A 23,544-nucleotide genomic window follows, 5' to 3' on the forward strand; every position below is an offset into this window, starting at 1 on the left:
CAGTTCGGCTTTGTCAAGGGCAGATCCTGCCTTTTGAACCTGGTTGACTTCTTTGAAACAGTCACCAAAGCCATAGATGAAGGGAAGGTAGTCCACACAGCCTATCTGGATCTTGCAAAGGCATTTGACACAATACCCCACTCGGGCATCATAGATAAGCTATCCAGCTTAAATATAAACCCCTATGTCACAAGATGGGTCACAAACTGGCTCAAAGACAGAACCCACAGAGTGAGAGTTGTTGGAGCCATGTCAGACTCGAAACCGGTCACAAGTGGCGTCCCACAGGGTTCTGTCCTGGGACCACTCTTGTTCGGTATATACTTTTCCGAGGTACAGGCAAACGTGGGAGGACTATGGCTCACCAAGTTCGCAGATGACTGCAAACTGGGCGCCATAATCAACTCTCCAGCTGACACAAACATCCTTCAAAAAGGTCTCACAGAGACAGATAACTGGTGCCAGCGCCATGGTTTAAAGCTAAATGCCAAAAAATGTATAGTCATACCCTTTGGCAAAAACAATGTGCCCACAAATTACCACATAGGCGGAAACCCATTAAGTACAGAGAAAGTTATTAGGGACCTGGGGACCCAAGTTGATAGCAATCTCTCCTTTGAAAACCACATTGCCAAAGTGGTTAGAAAGACCTTCTACATAGCCCACCTCATCACGAAGGGTTTCACATCTAGATCAAGAGAGGTAATCGTGCCCCTTTATTCATCCCTCATCAGGCCCATCACAGAATACAATGCCCCTTTTGGGATGTACCTTACCCGACACCTGCAGCAATTAGAAAGACCCCAAAAGTATCTCACCAAGAGGATCAAGGGTCTCAAACAGATGCCATATGCTGCTCGGTTAAAAAAACTCCAGCTCTACTCAGTTGCATACCGCCTACTTCGAGGCGATCTATGCCTGACATACAAAGCTAAGTCAAATCCAGAATTAATGGATATGCTCCACCTCAGTAAATCTAAATCCCTTAGAGCCACACACTTGAGGGACTTGAACCTCAGCACAGAAATAAATAGAACTTGCTGGAGGGACAGGTTCATAACCCAGAGGCTCCCTTCGCTCTGGAATAGAATTCCAGTTCATGTGAGGCACAGCACCTCACTGAATCTCTTCAAGAAGAATCTCGATAAGTGGATGGGGGATTGTAGGTTTGTCCCAGGGATTACTCCCATGTCACTATTAGACAGAGGCACAGTAAACTAAACCTTAAAAAGGGCACAGTATACTCAAATCAAGGGGTGGTGTAAGCCATACAGAATCGGGCTAGGCTTATAATTGCCCCAGGGCAGATAGCCTAGTATGAACCTATGATGTGTGTGTGCAAAGAGAAAGTAACTTGTGTGGTGGTGTTTTGTGTGTTTGTATGTAGTGCGACCTCGGAGTGAGAATATTTAAGTGGGGGGGGGGGGTGCATTGTGTGTTTGTGTGTGTGTGTGTGTGTGTGTGGATGTGTGTGTGTGTGTGTGTGTGTAGTAAAACCGCAAAATTAAAAACTTCCGGTATTCCACGTTTTGAATTTCGTGGTTTTTAGTTTTCGTTGTTTTGTGGATTCCACTTCTTGGGCTTGAGATACTGAAATTCGAGATTTCAGTATTTCGAGCTTCTGAAGAGAATCCATATATAATATGCACACATACATGCACACACACGTGTGCGTGTAATATATATTTATACGTGGGTGTGTAATTTTACATATATTTCTATTTTAGTGTTTAGGTGCATCTCTCATTACTTTTTCTACTCCTTTCTACTTTTTGGTAGTCTTAAGCACACCATTGTTGGTACTTTTCTTTCCATAATATTCCATCCTTACTACCGTGATTCAGGATATCCTTCCCAACATAGTTGGTATACTTTATTTTTATTAACCAAAAAAAGGGAACACACTTAGTGGTATCTTTCTCTAAATTTCTTCCTACTAGCTAGTAATGGCTGAGAAACTGACCAGCTTTAAGAAACGCACTTGTACGCACAAAAACCCCAAATTTTGATACCCAAAGGGAGTGTGTGTTGATCTAGAAGAGGCACACCTTTCCACAAATTGTTCCATTTGTGCCACATTTAATCCTTTCTAGGGCAATAGTGGACAGAAGAAAAACTGTTTTTGAAAGGATTGCTGTCCTCATCTTCCTCTTCTCTTTCAGGGGCTCAAACCCCAGTAAAAACCTTAAGGCCTCTTTGAGCCTAGTAAGAGATCTACTCAGTCTCCAAAAGCTGCTGCTTCTTCCTTTGAGGCTTCTTTGGAGCCCCCTAAGAAGATCCAAAGAACATTGGATGGATCTTAAAAAGAAACTAGCAGATCCCAAATCGTCGAATGAGTCTGTAATACTTGTGAAGTCTCTTCAGCAGTCTTCTGGTCCTCAGATCTCAGATCAGACTTCAATATCCAAGTCTCCATAACCCACTCACCCGGGATAGTAACTGATCCAGTATCTCCTCAGCTCCATTTTCCTTTTCTTCAAACTATATTGAGGGGAGACTTGAGGCATCTGTTCAGTACTACTTCCGTAAGATCCTCCAGAAGTCTTTCCAAAGCCAACATGAGAGTATGACAAGGAAAGTCCTCAGAGATCAGAATTACAGAGGAGTTATTCTGTCTCAGTCTCTCACTGGATCGGTGAGCCTTCCGCCCACTTCCCATGTAGCCATATTATCCTTCTCAGCTCTGCCCTTTGGTTCTGAATCCTCAGATTAGACAGCCCTGTGAAAGTAGGCATTAAATCTGAAGACAGACTGCCATCAACTCTAAGAGTGCCCCTGACTAGTTCTGTTCCTATCCCTTCGGATCAGGATGAGTTCCAGAGCTGTAGCATCGGTGTTAGATCCAGGGAACCATGGTAGACTTCAATGTTGCCACAGCAGTCCATGCCCCTCACTGAAGCACAGATCACGGCAGGGTCGTAGCTTGGCTGCATTGGAGGTTTTGGCCCCAGTGTGGCTGGCTATGGCTTCTCCTGGTCTGTCTGCTTCTCCTGGTCTGTCTGCTTTCAAGGTAGTGGAGAGAGCCTTCTTTCATCCAAGAAAGACCATCTCTCTTTCTCCTCTGTGGATCCTATTCCTGTTTACCCCAGTAGGACCAAGCTCTGGCCTCTTCAGACCTACCTCACAGGGACAGCTGGTAACAACTGGTGGCCAGTTTCCATGGAGGAACTTCTCTCTTTGGATACCTTCCCAGAACATCCCACTTAGGTTACCCACAAGACAATGTGCAAAAGGAGGCAAATAGATTCCATTTTGGAATCTCTCACAGAGGATAATGACTTCGAGGAAGGGAAAGGTTTCACCCAGATCTCCACTGGATGACATCTCATTTGGAGAGATTCTAGAGATTCTTAGAAAGATGGATGGCCTTCAGATTCCCCCTCACTAGAAGGGGCAGTATTCCTGGAAGCTTTTGGTGCTGGCCTATCTATATCTTGGTTGTCTCCCCCAACTGATGACCTCTTCCCTTGCCGGGCATGGAAGGAACAAGACTCTGTCAAACTGATCCCCCGATGTCCAGACAGCACAGAAGGACAGACACCATTGGAGCAAAAGGGTCCCCTGTTGATGCTATGGCTGTGGCGGTAGCCACAAAAAAGAAGCTAGCTGAGCACTGCTTCTATGTTCATCCTCCTAAAAGAGAGTCAAAGGTGTTGGACAAATTTGCAAAGCTAATATTTACTTCAGCGAGCTTTGCCTTGAATTATGTCTCACACTTTACAAGGCTGCCGAGGGATGTGACCCAGGAGCTCTCCAAATCTCTCTGAGTCCATGTCTGGGGAGGACTATAACAGATCATCTTCACAACTGGCCACTCTTATCCATTTCCAATGCAACCATGAGGTTAATATCCCATGCTGCAGAGGGTATGTCACGGGTTGCTGGTTCAGGTATTGCTGAACAGAGACATGCCTAGATGCGGTTATGCAATTTTGTGAAGCCTTTCAATTCTTCTTTCATCAATGCTCCTTTTGATGGAACAACCTTGTTTGACCCTTCTGTGAAAGGAAAGCTATCCCACAGTGAATAGGATGGAAAAACATTTTCTGCTGTAGAGATTTGCTTTGCTACCCCTCAACGATCCTTTTCCTGGAATCAAAGAGGGGGTAAGAAAATGTGGTTCCATAAATTCCAAGGTGCTTTCCAGTATTCACATAGGGACAACTCCTCCAGGGGCAGAGGAGGGAATTCAAATGCAAGATACCGGCCTTGTGGCACTGGATGCCCATACAGTCAAGGTTTCCAAGACTCCTTTCTGCACTCCTGAAGGGTTTACCAACTGCTCATCTCTGAAGGCAGTCGGGAGGCACTAATCCTTGCGCCCAGATGCCTAGGCTTGTACAACAAAAGATCATTGGGTGCTAAAAATAATACCCAGAGGTTATTTCACACCATTTTTCCAGATCCCCCATCCAAAAGAAGAAAGCTTCTCAACGTCCCACCCAGTCAGAGAGAAGCTGCAGCTGAAGAGATTCAAAAGCTGCAAGACAAAAGTCATCTAAGAGATCCCACCAGACCAAAAAGGATTTGGAACTTACTCCAAGTTCTTTTTAGTGCAAATAAGAAAGGACCAGAGACCAATTTTGGATCTAAGCAATCTGAACCAATTTTTGAAGAAGGAAAAGTTCCAAATTAGTCGCGATTTAGTCCATCCTGCCCTTTTGGCACAACGATAATTGGATGTGCTTTATCAACCCTCGGGAGCATTTGCTCATCTTGATGTGATGGCACACGTTTCGAAGATACCTGTGCTTTTGGTTGGAAGCTAATCTCTACCAGTTCAGAGCCCTGTCCTTTGGTCTCACCACAGCTCACAGGGTGTTCACCAAGTGTATGGCAATGGTAGCAGCTCACGTGAGACTGCTGAGATTCCAAGTGTTTCCATATTTAGACATCTGGCTCCTCACTGTCCCAACCAGGTAACTCTCAGAACAGTTCAGGGGCTATTTTGCTCGATCTTTGTCAAAAACTAGGTATTACAGTAAACCTCTCCAAATCCAAACTACACTCAGTACGGAGCCTGAAGTTCACTGGTGCCAGCTGAACAAAGTTAGATTGCCGCTCTGCCTACATAACGTATAAATACAATCAAGTTCCATGTACAGTAAATCTTTGTTCAGCCTGCTCCTCCAGCAGACATCCTTCAAAGCTCTAGGGTCGAAGGCAGCAGCCATAATCTTAGTTCCTATGGCACATTTCTATATACATGTTCTCGAATGGACTCCAGCTGTTCAGTAGTCTATTCTGCAGCATCCTGTATCATTTCCAATCAAACTTACACAGGTATGCAGAAGTCATCTTTGCTGGTGGATTCCGTTGGGATAACATTTACCTAATCAAGCCTTTCACGCCATCTCCTCCAGTGGCTATAGTGATCATAAACACCTCCCAATTGGGGTGGGGTAGGGGATTTCTTGGGACCAACAGTCCAGGACACATGGTCCCCACAAGAGATCAATTCGCACATCAATGTCCTACAGATGAGAGCATTCCTATTAGTGTTGCAGGCCTTTCAAGATGTTCTCACTCTGAGGACTACTGCTATTAAGAACATGTCTGTGGTCTGGTACATCAACAAGCAAGGAGGAACCCGATATTACCGCCTCTGTTGAGTGGCAATGAGAATGTGGCAGTGGTTCATCTCCTCCAACTGCTTTCTAGTGGCAATTCACATTCCAGGGAAATCCAGTGTGCTAGCTGACAAACTCCAAGTTAATTTTGTTACTTCATGAATGGTGTCTCAGTCAGTCTTCAGCGCAGAAACTTTTCTGTCAATGGGGCTAACCTTGCTACAAACTCTTTGCATCTCCCCACAACAAGTGCAGTATTGTATTTTGCTCTAACCCCGCCCCGGGGGGGGGGGGGGGGGGGGCTCACCAAGAGATGCTCTAGTCCACAGTTGGCCCTCTGGTCTACTTTATGCCAATCCCCCGTAACCTCAGATTCCAAAATTCTTACAGAAAGCACACTGGTTTAAGAGCTCAGTTATCCCCACTGCCCCTTTTTGGCCTCGTCAAGGTCTGGTTCCCCTTCCTTTGGTCTCATCTTTAATATCCACCATGGGTACCAGACCCCAGTCCAGACCTCTTCTTGCATCCCCCCAGGATACAACATCCCATTATTTCAGGCTTCAATCTAACAGCATGGTTTCTCCAGTTCCTTTAAAAGCTAGACAGTCCAGGCTTTCCTCCCCAGTTAGACATATATTTTTACCTTCCCAGAAACCTTCTACAAGAGTATATGGAAACTATTCTCAATTTGGGGTTTTAAGAAAGCAACTGATCATTTCTGTGCTCCCATTTCTTCAGTACTAGAATTGTTAGCCTCCATTTTTCATGAAGGTGCTAGTTTCTCCACAATCAACGTTCAATTGACAGCCATATCAAATTTTCATTCAGGAGAAAAAGTTTCTCCCAAATTGTGCAAGGCTTTTCTAAGAGGTGCCTTCTTACTGAAGCCCCAGTAAAAGATCAGTCTCCTCCATGGGATCTGACAATAGCTCTTCAGGGGTTGATGTAACAACCTTTTGAACCTTTGGCCAAAAGCGATTTACATTTTTTGCCTTAGAAAACAGCCTTTCTAGTAGCAATTCCTTTGGCAAGGAGAATTTCAAAACTTCAAGCTCTTATCCAAATCCCCTTATACTGCTTTTCACAAAAACAGAATTACCTTATGAACCAATCCATTCTTCTTACAAAAGGTAGTGTCTGAATTGAATATCAATCTAACAATTCATTCTCCTGTCGTCTTCCCTAATTTTTCAAACAAGGGAGAGTACACATTACATCTTTTAGATGTACATAAAACTACTACTTTTTTTTCTACACAGGACTAAGGATTTCAGGAAAACTGACCAGTTGTTTATTTCCTTCTCAATGAATAGAATGGGATCACTGACTTCTAAAGTTACCTTGGCAAAATGGATTACTGGCAGCACTTCTTTTGTATATACTCAGCAAAGCCTCTCCCTCTCAAAGTCTCCTAAGGCTCTCATTCAACTACATCCTTGTCCACTTCTGCCTTCTGGTCTAGAACTTCCACTAGCGACATTTGCACAGCAGCTACCTGGTCCAATACTCATACCTTTATTATGCATTACAAACTATATTTGAATTCTAGGAGGAGAGCTGCATTTGGTTTAGCAGTTCTATGGAATATCCTTCAATGAGTACCACCCACAATTCATATAGCTGAGTACTCTGTCCCGTACAATGAGGAGGAATGAAAAGGACAATCAGATTTTGTGGTTATGTTCTTGCTATAACTATGCATCTGTGCTGTCCATTTCCATTCCTCTTCAACTTCTCACCCTCCTTCCCCCCTTCCTTTTATTTTCTGGAGTGATCACATGAGCTTTTTCTTGAAGACTTTTAGTCCCAGGTTTGAGCCCTGGCATACTGTTAATTTCCTCCTCCTTACTCTGTGTTAGGATATATGAAGCAGCAACCTCAATCTGAGGTACTGTAGGCTAGCTAGGGCATTTCTGGTTGAGGGCGGAGTCAAGAGTTGGATCCATAAGTCTGATATGTGCGGTCGAATTGGATCAGAGGTCAGATATATAACCTAAACGTTCCATACGTTGAGGAAGAATGAAAATGGACAACGCAGATGCAAAGATACAGTGAGTACTTAAACTTAAATTATGCAGACAGCTGAGAACTAACTTTGCTTCTCTGACACAAAATAAAGATCCAAAAGAAGGGGCCATCACTTTACTTGAAGGCCTGTTATGCAAAACCCCTTTCAAAAATATTCTGACACAAGACTACATTGAAAGAGGAGGACCGATGGGCAAACATGCTGAAACTGCCAGTAAATGAACATTAGGTTCTAAGGAATACGAAAGGCCATAGGACAGTAACTCTCACAAATATTGTGAGACCACAGAGGAACTAATCCTGAATGGGTGCTGGTTATACTGCGGGCACGATCTAGGAGACTTTTTCCATTTACTAATATATGATTTTCTAGTAGCAGGCTTTCTTGCCATCAACATCCGCTGCACATCCTTAGCAAACAGGTGCCAAAAAGGAATCAAGACCCAATCATCCAAGGCAGTTAACTGAAATTGACTGCTGTCACAGTGCATCAAGCACCTCTGTTCTTGTGTGAATGCATTCACTCAGTGAGGAAGCTTGTGCTAACTGCCCACATTTATTTTCAAAAGAAGGGAGTACCACAGTTCCCTGGGCCTGAAGGGAGTCATCACAATGACCATGGGTGGTTCCTTCTGAATCTTCAGAAGTACCACGGATATTAGTGTGGAAAAGCATAAAACATTCCTTTCCATGGAAAAGAAAAAGACATCCGTCTTCCGGGCCTTTTTGGATTGCAGTCCTGTTGATTATTCAAAGAGGCTAACCGGTCTACTCGAGGAACTCCACACAGATGGCTACATTTTGTAAGACTGATCTAGTTTCCATTCTTAAGGGTCTGCTCTGGCCTTGATCAGCTTGTCTGCCACACAATTTTTCTCTGACGGAATGCAGGATGCCTTTAGTGAGACTATGCTGTGAGACTATATCTCAAGCTAACAAACTAGTCTGCAAAGGAGGAACAACCTGCCCCCCCCTCCATTTGCTGATGTACCACATGACTGTGGTATTGTCTGCAGCAACTTAAAGAGGTTCGAGGACCAAAGATGTTTCAAAGAGTTCAGTGCCTTGATCATAGCAAACATATCTGAAATTTATGTGCTTGCGTCTATCCTTGGGTGTCCTACACACCTGGCACTTTTAGCCTTCCTGCAACTTCTCTCATAGCACAGTCTTAGGCATCTGTGGTGACTGACTACTTTGGAACAGGGATGGAGAAGGGGAGACCTGGATTTACAAATATCAGCTGTCTCCACAAAATGATTTATCTTCTCACAATCCGCAGTACTGACATTTGAAATGAAAAGGTTGTAGGTTATCTTTTTTTGGATATCCAAAATTTGCCTAAACCACTATTCAGAAAGCCTCTTCACTTTTAAAATGGTCTCCCCAAAAGGATGCCTATTCCACAGAGAAATCAGATGAAATGGAATCATCATCTCAAAGAAGCTGACCAGGTGAGTGAATTTGAGAGGAGTAAACTAATGAATGGTTATCAGAATCTGAAGCCTTTTTCCTTTCAAAAGGAGAATCAATGGTAACCTTCTGAGGAGTAGAAAGGACTGTAAATGAAGGTGGTTTAAGGGTAGTCATGACTTTGAGCAATCCTTGAAAAAAGCCCATCCACTCCTTCTCCTTAGGAAAAAGGGAGGAAACATGCTTGGTCTTTTGCCACTTTTTTCTTTGGGATAACACCCACCTGAAACAAGTGTAGAGATCCCAACCCCAAGAGTACATCAGTTTGTTGGGAATCTCTCTTCCCCCAATTAACTGCAGGATGCCCTCTGGTCCCCCAGAAATGATGATGATGCACAGGTCCCCTTTCTCAGCAGCAGCAAGAATCTCCTTGATTTGTGATCCTTTGACACCATACCAGCTCCAGCATGGTTGCAGTAGAGAGTACCTGAGGTAGTCGGATGTCCGAGCATTCTGTAACCTCTGTGGGTATACTGAAGTCAGACTGGGCAGTCATTATCAGGTCTAGGCCTCTTGAGTTTTTTGTTATGAGGTGGAGGTATGTCCGGGTGTGGCAGAATCAGCCATCTTGGAGTGAGACAGATGCTTCAGTCATACGGTCTCCAAAAAAGTGCCGAGTGCAGACAAATGGGATCACAAAGTCTTGAGAACAAAAGACTGGCAAACGGAACAAGCCTTATAGTTATGTTCAGACAGGAGAGAGACTGGGTATGGAAACCTGTGTATTTGCCTTCCTCATACTTACCCACCCTAGCTAACATCTAATAAAAAGTACAGCAAAACTGCTTATATAAGGAAGATTTGGCAATAGGGAACAGCTCAGAATTGGTGAGAGACCCATGCTCGTGATGGTGGAAAAACAGCCTAAGGATTTATGCTCATACACCCAACTATATACCCCTACAATTGCAAGAAAAGGTCATACATCAGACATATACTCCTGGGAAGGTTTAAGCTAGTGATATGACACGTGTGTCAAAGGTGACATACCACGATGTTTTGGGTGACAAACCAGTGTTCACAACACCCAAGTTACTAAAGAAACTGAATGAACAAAAATACAAGAAATATGTGACCCTGCAATTGTTCATTAAAACTCAGCAACAAAAAAATCATTAACTGATGCTAATCAAATCACATGCAATGTGTTCCATATTTTTTTTCAGTTCAATTCAAAATTACTATTAAAAGTAGGGTAATTTTTCGTGCACTATTTTAAGGCCAATTATCAGTGCACATACTGTTTTCTCTATTGTAAATCAATGATTTTTATTTTAATGCATAGCAGCACACATGACTGGACTGTATTTTTTAAAATAAATGAATATGTAAAGAACAGTTTCTCTTTTGTTGGGGGGGGCACCAGCAGAGACAAGATAGGCATTTTTTTGAAATTTTGACATGCCGAGCCCAAAAGATATGCCATCACTGGTTTAAGCTTTAGTACCCCAGCTGCACATCAACAGTGAAAGTTTACAACATTTAGTAAGATTGAAGCACAAAAAGGTCAGGCCCATAAATAAACAACATTATCACTGATAACTAGGATTTTTAGTTGGTACAATCCCTAAACCCCTCGCACCTTTCTGCCTTTTAATCTCAGTTGTTAAACAGAAGATCATCTATTCTAGCTAACATGTTGAAGTAGATTAGAATCAACAAATAAAACTGCTTCTTACCTGTGGGGTTCTGACATGCAATGGCATAAGTCCAGAAGGAGTATCAGTTAGAACATTGAAATGAGGGGTGGGAGGGGGCCCCATTGGCATAGGGCGACTATCTGCATCCACTTGGTAGTTAATGAGACCCCACTGCTCAAGGAAAGCATGTACTCTATAAATACAAAAAGGAGGAAACGCAACAAATTATTAAAATAAAATCAAACAGTGAAGTGACACTACAGATAAATCAAATTTAGACAGAAATAACATTAAATATTTACCATATTCACATGATCTTTGAAAGTAACACCCAAGTGCTTCCTTACAAAGTTCACTTTGCACCTTTTACAAATCTGAGTAATGTACACCCACTACCACTCATGTACAAATCTGCCACATGTAGGTTAAGTGCATCTGTGAGTAGGTATTCTCCATAAACCGAGGTGCCTGAATCCACACAACAGGTTTCACTTGGAAGAAAAACTGCTAAGGAAACATTAATAAAACTAGTGGGTTACTTAAAACAAGGTCCTTCACTGAATATGAGATCCTGCACATGCTTAAGACACAGGACAGAGGGGTGATGTGCACAGCTGTAGTAATTACAGAGGGATTAAATTGATCAGTCACAGCATAAAGTTACGGGAAAGAGTAGTGGAAGCAAGGTTAAGAAGGAACGTGATGATTAGTGATCAGCAGTATGGTTTCATACTAGGAAAAAGCACTACAAATGTGATGTTTGATCCGAGAGTGTTAATGGAGAAGTACAGAGAAGGTCAAAAGGAGTTGCACTGTGTTCTTGCAGACTTAGAGAAAGCATATGACAAGGTGCCTAGAGAGGAGATGTGGTATTATATGAAGAAGTCGGGAGTGTCATAAAAGTATGTAAGAGTGGTACAGGATATGTACGAGGATAGTGTGACAACGGTGAGGTCTGTGGTGGGAGTGACGGATGTGTTTAAGATGGAGGTGGGATTACATCAAGGATCAGCTCTGAGCCCTTTCTTATTTGCAATGGTGATGCACAGGTTGACAGACGAGGACAGACGAGATCAGACAGGAGTCCCCGTGGACTATGATGTTTGCAGATGACATTCTGATCTGTAGTGAGAGTAGGGAACAGGTGGAGATGACCCTGGAGAGATGGAGATATGCTCTAGAGAGAAGAGGAATGAAGGTCAGCAGGACTAAGGCAGAATATATGTGTGTGAATGTGAGGGAGGATAGAGGAATGGTGAGGATGCAGGGAGTAGAGGTGGCGAAGGTGGATGAGTTTAAATACTTGGGATCAATAGTTCAGAGTAATGGTAAGTGTGGAAGAGAGGTGAAGAAGAGAGTACAGGCAGGATGGAGTGGGTGAAGAGTGCCAGGAGTGATTTGTGACAGACTAGTACCAGTAAGAGTGAAAGGGAAGGTCTACAAGAGGGTAGTGAGACCAGCTATGTTATAGGAGTTGGTGACAGTGGCATTGACAAAAAGGCAGGAGTTTGAGCTGGATGTGGCAGAGTTAAAGATGTTAAGATTTGCACTGGGTGTGACAAGGGTGGACAGGATTAGGAATAAGTATATTAGAGGGTCAGCCCAGGTTGGAAGGTTTGGAGACAAAGCCAGAGAGGCAAAATTACACTGGTTTGGACATGTGCTGAGGAGGGATGCTGAGTATATTGGGGAAAAAGATGTTAAGGACAAAACTACCAGGTAACAGGAAAAAAGGAAGGCCTAAGATAAGGTTTATGGATGTGGTGAGAGAGGACGTGCAGGTGTTTGGTGTGACAGAGCAAGATGCAGAGGACAGGAAGTAATGGAAACAGATGATCCGCTGTGGCGACCGCTAACGGGAACAGCCGAAAGAAGATGATGATGACACGATGAGAAAACCAAGACTTTTTTGGGCCACATCATGGGCCAAAAGATGTAAAAAATGCAGTAGTTTGATGCAACTGTGAGTCTTCCAGGGCAACCCAACTGAGTTTCTGACTTCTTTAAAAGTTTGCTACTGCCACAGGAAGCCTTTTGGTATGGGATCTATGGAGGTTCTTCCATGAGGAAAACGCTGGTGCTGGTAAGATATGGTACAGTGAATGAAAACCCTAGAGGAGAACTTCCCCAATTCCCCCATCAGTTTTCTTTACAGAAGTAAGAAGAAGCTACAAGGTAAGAACTTGCTGGACAGAAAAGAATGCATACAAACAACCTGTGGATGACACGTCAAAATGCCACAGAAGATTATAAAGTTACTGCACAGTGTCTACAGAATAATGAGTCTTCCATGAGCAGTCAGGACCAGCAATTCCTCATAATTCCTCAAAAAGAAGGAACAAAAACAACAAGGTCTCAATATCCCGCTTCTCAGTATCAATACAGGATACTGAGGAGTGATTTCTGCCTCACATACAGTGCCTTAAGAGACCCCCATCCTCTCCGATCTTACTACACAACTACAATTCCACTCAATAGCGGATTTTGGCTTTGGCGCGCACCTCCACCTTTTTTTTAACTCATGCCATAACCTGGCATTAAAAAAAAAAAAACGGTATTTACATCGGAGTGACGAGTTTGCATAACCTCCACTATCCTACCATCTCCATCAATGGTAACAATCAGCCCACCTCCAAGATGACATCACCATAGGGGGCAGGACCTACCCAGTTCAATACGTTGCAATTCCGCAGTATCGAACCTCACAACTGCTCCGCTTTTACCAGGGAGTACCAATTTTACTTCACAAATCTCTGTTCACCCCGCTGTTTACTTTATGTGCATTGTCTCACTACTATCAGGGCATCATGGGAAGTTACTAGCCAAGTTCTACCCTTATTTCCACAATCAGCACCTACAGCCCCTGTCCAAGAGGGACGCACAAGTGAAACCACAGGGGTGAATTTACAGTTACCCATCCAGTCATCCAGACTGTGTTTGAACAGGGCCAATGAGGTGCTCTGTTTGACATGAAGTAGGAGTCTGTTTCAAAGGCGTGGAACCTTTGGGAGACAAATCTGCCCCTCTAACAGGTTCTGTTAATGTCACATACCAGATTAAGGTCTTTAGAGTGAGTAACCCGTGTACATTTTGACTTGTAGATGCCTCGCATTTCCAAAAAGCAGGGTCAAAGACTGCCTTATATGCAAGGTAGAGATCACCTCCAAGTAGTCTGTATGAAACAGAATAAAGTGGACAGTAATTTCAGATGATTCACATGGGACGGATGCTGAAGACCTTGAATTTTCCTTGTAAGGAACCTTTGTGGTCTCTCCAATTGCTACAGTGCTTAAAACTGTACATACCAAAAGAGGCGTTGATGAGGGGGGAGTACAGGGAGGTTATAACTTCATTTTTTTTCTGCAGACAATGCCCTTACTTATGATGAGCAATACAGAATGCCTTTCTTACCACTGTGGAAACATCATGATCAAAGGTAAGATTGTTATCAACCTGTGCCCCCAAGGTCTCTAACCACTGAGTGCAAACTTGGTATGTTGCTATTGATGTGGTAGTTAGCAGGAACATTGCTCTTACTGAAAGGGATGGCAATACATTTTTTTGTTGCATTAAGTTTACGGTCATGACTTTGGCATCAATCATTTGTTTGTGCAACTCTCTCTTTGTAGGATGTTGAGATCACTAGGAGATTCTATGACCGCTTCCAGTTTGCAGTCATAAGCAAACTTTGCCAGCCAGAGACCTCTAGTTTTAGCTCGTACTTCGGAGAAACAGACTACAAACAGTAGAGGTCACAGGATTGATCCCTGTTGAGCACTACTGGTTACAGGTCTACTGTTGGAGGAAGATTCCCCTATTTTGACTGTATGTGTTCCATCAGTGAGCCAGTTAGCAACCCATCTAACGATATAAGGGTTGACACCTAGCTGGGTGAGTTTATCAATGATGCCTGAGTAGGGCATAGTGTCAAAAGCCTTGGCTAAGTTCAGGTAGGCTATATGCACAGATTTCCCCTCGTCCAGAGCATTAGTTACCGTCTTGAAGAACTCCACCAGGTTTAACAGGCATGATCGCCCTTTGACAAATCCAAACTGAATAGGGTCAATTGTTCGGAGATAACCTATATCTTTAAGGTACATGATATGCTCTACAGCCTTGCAGATAAATCTAGTCAGGCTAATATATCTATAGTTCCCAAGGTCAGTGGAAGCACCACCTCTGTGCAAGGGAATAACTGTGGACGTTTTCCATTCAGCTGGGATGAAGCTGTTGCTTAGACTGATTAGAGAGAGTACTCAATGGTGTTGCTAATTCTTGTTGGAGCCCAAGCAGGATGCAGCCTGGGATGTCATCAGGTCCCACAGATGCTGTGTTTTTGGCCTTAGAGAGGGCATTTACGACCTGCTGTTTAGAGATGTAAGGTAGGGGACAGGTGGTAGGGATATCATGGGGTACGTGTGGCAGGGACAGGGGAGTGAAGTTTTCAAAGAAACTATCGGCCAGCAGGTTAGCTATGTCCACAAGCTCAGTATATGTGGTATCAACTACCAGTTCGGCACAAATCTGGGCCTTTCCTTTTAGGTTAGGGATGTAACTAAAGAATGCCTTATGGCTGTCCCTAGTTGAGGAAGCCAATTTGGATTTGTAGTTTGCTTTGGAGGACTTCACAAGAAGTCTTATTTGCTTGTTTAAACTAAGGAGGGAGCGTTTCCAGTTTACGGCTCACTCCCACTTACTCTCAGACAGCAACTTCTTCCTTTTATTGTTAAGCCTGTTAACGGTAGTTGCCCGCCAAGCAGGTTTGCTCTTCCTTGAGGAGCTTGTTTTGGTCCTATCAGGTATGACGAATCAATGTAGTTCTACAGGTGTTTATATAATGCATTGGAGTAGAACTCAGCATAGTTGCAAGTTCCATCTGAAGGGGGAGGTGCAATAAAGCTATTTATACCATTCCTTGGGGGGGGGGGTGACGGTTACTTCGAATGAGACTGATTTGTGGTAAGAGCTCATCAACACTGGGGGTGCTACAGTGGGCCCCCATATGAGTTAGCACCAGATTCAGGATGTTGGCATCCCTTATAGGGGCATCAAACAGCTGGTCAATGGCACTAAAGTTAACGAAACTGAAGAGCCTCTGGGCAAGTGAGTTTGAGCACAAGTAATTTACCCAGTCAATGAATGGGTATTTAAAGTCACCCAAAACCATGATGCTCGGATATATCTTGATAGACTCAAGTAGAGCCAGACAGACAGAGTGGGTATCCTGATACATAGAGGGGTCCTCTAGCTGGCAATGACATGAACAGGTGTCCTACCAACAGTTAAATGTACCTGAAATATCTCCAAGGAATCATATTGTTTAACCAATGAGGAGGTGTATTTATTTTTAATGAATATTGATACACGGCCTCCTTTAGTTTTCACACTTTCAGTTTGTGATCTCAACATGTGCAAGGAGGTGCAACCTGGTATGGCTGGGGTGCTTTCCACAGCCTTGAACCAGGTCTCTGTGACTGCACAAAAGTCTGCGTCTTTCAAGGTGAGGACCACTTCCAGTGAGTGCAGTTTCATGTTAAGACTCCTAGCACTTAGCAGCATAACCTTGAGGTTGCTTTTAGATAAAGTTTTTACCTCGGGAATTTTGTCCTTGAGACACTGCCTAAAAAAAGCACTATGGGCAAGGCAAGAGCATTAGCCACTAGCTGAAATCTCAGGGATGACAGATGAGAACCATCTATGGCAAAGCATCAAGGTCTGTTGATTATCCCAGGCAGACAGATACTAGATCCCCTTAGAATGACACCAGCAACTAAGCCAATTATTTAAGTCAATCATTTTTAGTTTGTATTGCGGCATCATCCAAGGTGAAGGTAAAATGCTGCTTAAGGCTAGGGACGTACCTGCTTGAAAGAGACAGTCCGAAGGCTTAGTCATGTCTCTCCATATAGTCCAGAGAGGTACAGCTCAAGTCATTCACAAAGACATGTACTATGATAGAGTCATAACAGTACCTGTTGATGAGAGACATGAGTGGATGTGTGATATGGCAGATCCTGGCACCTGCCAGCTAACCGTGACCTTTTCCTTATCCAGTCTGGTGAGAGGAACGTGCATGTCTCACGATGGACTCATCTTTGACTAATATGCTTGGAATTGTGTTTTGCCTTAAGGGCTTGACAGGTGAGACACTGGTGTGTGAGCCATTATGTGTAGTGTGTTTTGCAGAAAAATGTGTAGCGTGTTTGGGAGGTCTTTGGTGTTTAGGTATATTTCTGGTGAAGACCTCCACATATGTAGTTATGTGTGATGTGGGTTTGGGTGAAGTAGGAGGTGAGGTGTGCATGCCGACAACCTGCTGTCATGTGTACTAATTGGTGTGTGAGACAGCATGGATTCAAAGTTAATACAGCCGCATCTTTCACATGTTGACTTTGTGTGGACTAGGAGTAGAGGGTTGTTGGTGAATATGAGGCAGTTGCTACACTGCCTCAGGATGCCGATGTCGACCCAGCTGGCTGGAGAAACTGTGGGAAATTTTCTGTCCATAGTGTTAGTTAAATTTATATGGTCAGGAAAAGAGGTTGCACTTAGGAATGGGTAGTGGGTGAGAGGTGTGTTGGTACCGCTGCGGCTAGACTTAGTGTTCCACCAGACAGTACAGGAGGGCCAAGAAAAACCTCTGGAGGACCACAAATAAAGTGTTAAGGGAAAATTTAACAAGCAAAATGCTTACATCTATAACTGCCAAATGTAGTTACCTCTGGACGAGTCTTTAATACTGAACAACTGCATTGTTACAATTACCATATAAATCTCTACCAAGTTCTTCAAATTCTTAGTTACTATAGAAGTATTTGAAATTTTGTTATTCATGTCATGGCTTTTACCACTGTACAAAAATCTCACTATGTCTATGTTTTTATGTACTTCTATCTATTTTACTAAGTTGGAGCCTCCTCTGAAAATGGACTCTGCCCAGTCGGACTTTCTCAGTAAACAAATATAAAATAAATAAAAAATAAAATGTGTTTTTAAAATAAAAATAAAATATAAACAATGTTTTTTACAATGGCAATATGATGTGAGAAAAATAGACAAAACCACAAAAACATATGTTCATTGAAAGATTTAGAACATAATGACAGAAAGTACTTTGATAAATAAAATGAATTCTATTAAAGAAAGAAAAATACAAGAATTGTTATAAAAGCAAAAATTTTTCTACAAGGAAAAATAGAAGTAGCAAGTTACTTAAGCAGATTAATAAAATAAGATGGTAGAGAAAAAAAATGTGAAAGAATTAGAAAACCCAGGAAAAGATTATCAATAGTGCACTACAATATGTACAATAAATGTTTAAAGAAAAAAGAAGATTGTGAAAAAACAAACAAAAAAAGTAACAGAAAAAGAGAATAAGAAACTGGAAAAGGAGATTTCTTTATATGCCCTAAAGTATAAGGATAAGTAAATACTCAACTGCATGACCAGATGGAATAGGGTATGAAATAAAAATTTAAGGGATTGACAAAATATACATATTTTTTAAAAACTTTGAATGAATGATTGAATGAATGAAGGTTTTGGGTATAAAAAAATTTGTAGTGAAATAGTTAAATTCATATGGAAGAAGGAAGATAGAGAAAAAATGGAGACTGATAGTACTGAATAATGATGATTATAATTATGAAAATAACACAAAAGAGATTTGAAACCGAAATGGAAAATATTATGCAATATAATATATATAATATAAAGGGGGAGGGTGGTCAAGAACTATTAGTGTGAGAAATTGTGAATATCAACAGAAAAGAAGCGAAGATCATGACAGGAGACCTTAAAGCATTTTATACAACTGGATATGAAATCGTACTGTAAATAATGAAAGAATATAAGTTAGGATATTAGGTAAGTCAGAGTATAAAAATAATACAGTAAAAATACTTTTAAATGGCTGGTTAAGCCAAGTAGTACATATGACGAGTGGTGTAAGACAGGGAAGTCCAATGAGTCGTATACTCTTTGCCTTAGTTGTGAAATGTGATGTGTGAAATAAATTACAAAACAAAGGAGGTGGGGTATGTAACACCTAAAGGGTTAAGAATACCATTTCTGTTAACATAAGCAGACATTATAAAACTGTAAAAAAAAATTATATATATATTAAATAAATAATGAAATAAATAAAAGACGAATAAAACAATAATAATTTGCACAAATGAGTATCTAGACGTGATATGGACGACTTTAAAGAAAGAAAAAAGTAAAGGTTTAGGTGATGTAGTAAAGATAGGGGCGTCCAGAAATAAAGATGCAAGTAAAATTCAACAGGAAAAGAAAACAAAAGAAATAAAGCTAACCTTTTTTTTCTGGAGAACATATACATCATTCAGAAAAAAGCTTACTTGATAAATTCAGTACTGATGGGAAACAGCATACTTAGCAAGTGTACTTAAGTAGCTACAGTACTTGAAAAGGATCATTGCAGATATGTTTTCATGTATATGTGGTTCTAGATTAAACCCAGTAAAAAGCAGTTTTGTATGTAAATGAAGGACGGAATCTGGGGTTAATTAACCTAGTGGTGTATTCAGATTCATTAAATTTGTACAAAGTATTAAAGTGGATAAATGAAAAAAAGAGAGTAGTAGTGCAGCTGTATATACGTACAAGTATGATACATTCTGGGGTGTGGCAAAAAGAGCGAGAGAGAAAGTGTATAAATGAATAAATAAAATATTGCCAAGAAAAAATATTTTTGTGGAAAAAAAAAAGTTGATGGTACAAAAAAGAAAAATATGGTATAAAATGTAATAAAACATTACTAAGTAAAACCAAGGGAAATCTTAACATATGAAGAAATTAAAGCTATAAAAAAGCTAATTATGTAAATCAGAAACTAGAAAGCCAAGATGTTTTTTGTGGAGATTGGTAGTTGATAAATTACCAGTAAAAGGAAATTTGCCATATAAAAAAATTGATGGAATATATTTACATTGTCAAGAGAAAGAAAATACTGAACATGTTTTTTGAAATGTAAAACAGTAAAAAGTTATGGGGGAAAACTATGTTAAGATTTTTTTTAGAAAATGTAATAAGAGGATAAAATAAATATGGATATGATTAAATATGGACATAAGAATAGAAGTAAAAATGTTAAGACAAAAAGTTATGTCATATGGGTTACATGGAATAAGAGAGTAAATGAAACTGTTTAATGGTAAGAAAAAAACAGATGGTGATTACGGATAAAGGAGTGGAGGCTTTAAGAGGGATGAAAATTTAGTACGACTAAGTATGAATCTGTAAATTTAATCACATCTATATATATATATATATATATATATATATATATATATATATATATATATATGTGTACATTTGTTGTAAATAAGATTTGTTTTCTACATAAAGGACCCCTACTCTCATATATGAGATATTTTCCATCCACCTGAGCTACCACCTACTCAAACAGATGGGACCTCAGTTTGACATCTCATCCTAAGCACAACACAAACAGGAGTGCATCATCTCTCCACCCCCCCCCCCCATGCTGCCTGCAGTGTCAGCAATCCATTTACCTGGTGTGGGAAGAGAACCCGAAGTCTTCTGCACAAAAGACAAGTGTGCTGTTACACCACTAATGCTGCTTCGTCAAACAAGACTGGACATAGTTCCTTCAATGGTGCATTCCAGGCACAGATTTTCAAATATAACTAGTGTTCAGTCTATAAGGGTCCCCACATAGGTCACCTATAAGTAACCTACAGAGAGATGGAAAGAAAATGAATTGAACATTCTTGAAGCATTTTTGAAATGGTTCAAGTTTTGTAACCATACAATTGTCCTAAGTAGGAATTGTTGTATCTTTTGAAATTCTTCCAAGTGGCTTCTTGAAATTGACAAAAATGAAGCACTACACTCAAAATCCGAGTCGGACAAGAAAGATAAAATATCACTGGAGTAAGCATACATACCCTTAAGAATTATGTGAGATCTAGAATATGCCCTCTTGACTTTAACAGACACCATTACCTAAAAAGTACAGTTGTACGCACAACATAAACATAGATGTTAGAGTGGATTCACTGTTGCAGTTCTGACCTGTGGAAGCCCTTGGCCAAACCAACTACCAAAGGCTATATTTGTCCCTCTTCCTGAAGCTGGCAGACATCCTATCCTACGTCACTATGTCCAAGTATAAAGGAAGTTGTCCAGCGTAATGACTTCAGTAATTTCTTACCCTCAACAAGTAGGACCCCCCCCAATGTGTCCCTGAGGCCAGGAGTCTGAAACCCTGTATTCTAGCATAAGTATGGAGGAGATGGGGCACCCTGATTGAGAAGAAGAATGTCCTAGCCTAATCTATAGGCCTGAGGGGAAGGAGGGAGGGAAAGAACACTGCAACAGCAAATACACTCAAACACATACATTTATAGTAAGTGTACACAACTGCACTATGTTCTTAGCATTTCACTCTTGCAGTTCTGATGTGCAGGATGATTCCCAAAGCTAAAAAGGAGGATGGATGGAAGGATTAAGGAGAGGCAAGGATGCCGTGCAAAATGGCAGTGGAAAATCCTGCTTTGGGCTTGGAAAAGTTAAGAAAATAGTAATGTTTGTTGAAAGTATGCATTGAGGACCAAGTGGCTGCTTCCAAACTGTCCTTGGTGGCCACCCTTTTAAGAAAGGCAATGGAGGTAGCAGTAGCCCTGGTGGAATGTGCCCTCACATTATCAGGGGGCTTCTTACCATGATGGCTGTAGCAAAAAGAGATATAGTTGGAAATCCATTCAGAAAGGAGTGTTTTGAAACTGGTGACCCCCTCGGAGACTCAGGCAAAGGCCACAAAAAGTTACTCTGATTGCCTGACACTCTTGTTTCTGTCCAAGTATAAACACAGTTGCCTATGCAAGTTCAAAGAATGGAGAACCCTTTCTCCCCTGTCTTGAAGATTAGTAAAGAATGTAGTTAAGTGTATACCCTGGTTCAAAGAAGTCTCTGCCACCACTTTGAGCATAAAGGAAGGGTTGGTCCTGAGAGAAACTCTGGGTGGAAAATTATGAAAGGTTCCACAAGCGATGGCCTGAAGCTCTGACACCCTTCTGGCTAAGGCAATAACTAGTGGCAAGGCGGTCTTCTAGGTATGGAATTTCATATCAGCAGAAGCTGCTGGTTCAAAAGGAGGAAAGGTGAGATCCTCCAGAATGAAACTGAGGTCCCAGGGAGGATTAGGAGTTTTCCTGGGAAACCCCATGTGGACAACCCCTCTTAGAAAGTGTTTCATGAGGAGATGCAAAAAGAGAGGAGCCTGAGAAAGCAAACAAGCAAAAACAGCTTAAAAGCATGGATTTTTACAGAAGAGGTAGGAATGACCTTTTTCAAAAAGGCTGGATAGGTATGGCAGGATGAAAGGGATCACAGTTTGATGACGGTTTTGTCCCATCTACACCAAAGAATTAATCTTTGCCACGTGGAAGAGAAAGACCACTTAGTGCTAGGTGTGCTGGCCTCTTTTAGAATGCCCTGAACCTGCTTGTCATGGACAGACACCTTCCATGGAATCAAGGTATCACTCAAACTGTTAATTTGTGTGTGCAGTTTGAGGTGTATTACTGTGCCCCTGTTCTGTTAGCAGGTCCACGCTATGTGACAGCAGCCATAGCTCCCCATTGGTTAGAGTGAGTAAGAGAGGGTACCAGTGCGGTCTTGGCCAATCTGGGGCTTTCAGAACTACCCTTAGCCTCTCCTCCTATTTTCAGTAATACTCTTGGCAACAGTGGTACTGAGGGGAGGGCATAACGAAAAAGGCTTATCCAAGGAAAGGAAAAAGCATCTGTGTTCCAGGCTGAGTTCATTTTGTTCCTGGAGCAAAACTTTCTCCAATGACCATTTTCTTTGGTGGCAAAAAGGTTAATCTGTGGCATTCCCCATTTTTCGGCTATGCTGAAAAATACTTCCCAATGCTGTTGCCACTCGTGAAGGTCTGACAGGTTCCTGCTGAGGTGATCTGCTAGTTAACTGGTTTCTCTTGGTAGGTACTGCGCCATGAGGTGCAGCCCTAGGGACTAAGCTGTTTCTCAAAGGACATAGCTAGGCAACAAAGGGGGTTAACAGTGGGCCCCCTGCTTATGGTACTGTTTGCCTCACTAGGACGATTGTGTGTTTCCATTTTTTTTTCTGGAAGACATTGAGGCCCTTCTGGATTGCCATTAATTTCTTTTAGGTTGTTGTGCTTGTTTTTGAACATGGTATCCCATTTGCCTTGAGTCTTGATGTTGCTATTTCTGATGCATCCATTGTCAGAGATTGGTGAAGTAGCATGAACTGGAAGGAATGTCCTGGATTGAGGGAACATGCGTGGGCCCACCAGGCAAACTCTTTCCAGAGGCAAAGAAGCAGTTTTAATCTGAAGGTGAGAGACTGAATTTTGGCACAACACATTTTTGAGATACCACTGCAGTTTTTTCATATGAAGTCTGGCCAGAGGGATCATGAGAATACAAGAGGCCATATATTCCTGGGCTTGGAGAAGCTCTCTGGCAGTGAGGTATGTCTTCTCCAAGATCGTTTTGGAGTAGATGTTTAGGAAGGCAGACTTGTCCAGAGGGAGGTAATCCTTCCAAAGAAATGAGTCCAGTGATGCTCCTAGAAATACAATCCTGCTTGAAATTTTTGGGTAATGATGGTGAACCTCACTGAGGTTATTAAGTGTTTGGTACAAAGCAGGTCTGCTTGGAGTTCTTCTAGGCTTGTTGCCTGAATGAGGCAATTGTCTAAGTAAAGGTGATCTGAATTCCCTTTGTCCTGCAGAAGGCTATCACTAGGGCTAGACATTTTGTGAAAATCCTGGGTGCAGTAGAAAAGCCAAAGGG

At 41.8% G+C, this 23,544-nt stretch overlaps 1 protein-coding gene across 1 annotated transcript in view; it reads right to left on the minus strand.

Moving 5' to 3' along the window:
• The window catches only part of SMARCC1 (SWI/SNF related, matrix associated, actin dependent regulator of chromatin subfamily c member 1), a 1,897,600-nt gene that overhangs the window by 626,808 nt on the left and 1,247,248 nt on the right, over window positions 1-23,544 (minus strand). The window contains exon 15 of the mRNA XM_044066067.1: window positions 10,751-10,904. Coding sequence (XP_043922002.1) covers window positions 10,751-10,904 — 154 coding nt within the window. The remainder of the gene's footprint in view (window positions 1-10,750; window positions 10,905-23,544) is intronic.

This window comes from Protopterus annectens, chromosome 3.part0 (assembly GCF_019279795.1).
Source record: "Protopterus annectens isolate FY-2018-M chromosome 3.part0, PAN1.0, whole genome shotgun sequence".
In the NCBI taxonomy this organism is placed as follows: domain Eukaryota; kingdom Metazoa; phylum Chordata; order Ceratodontiformes; family Protopteridae; genus Protopterus; species Protopterus annectens.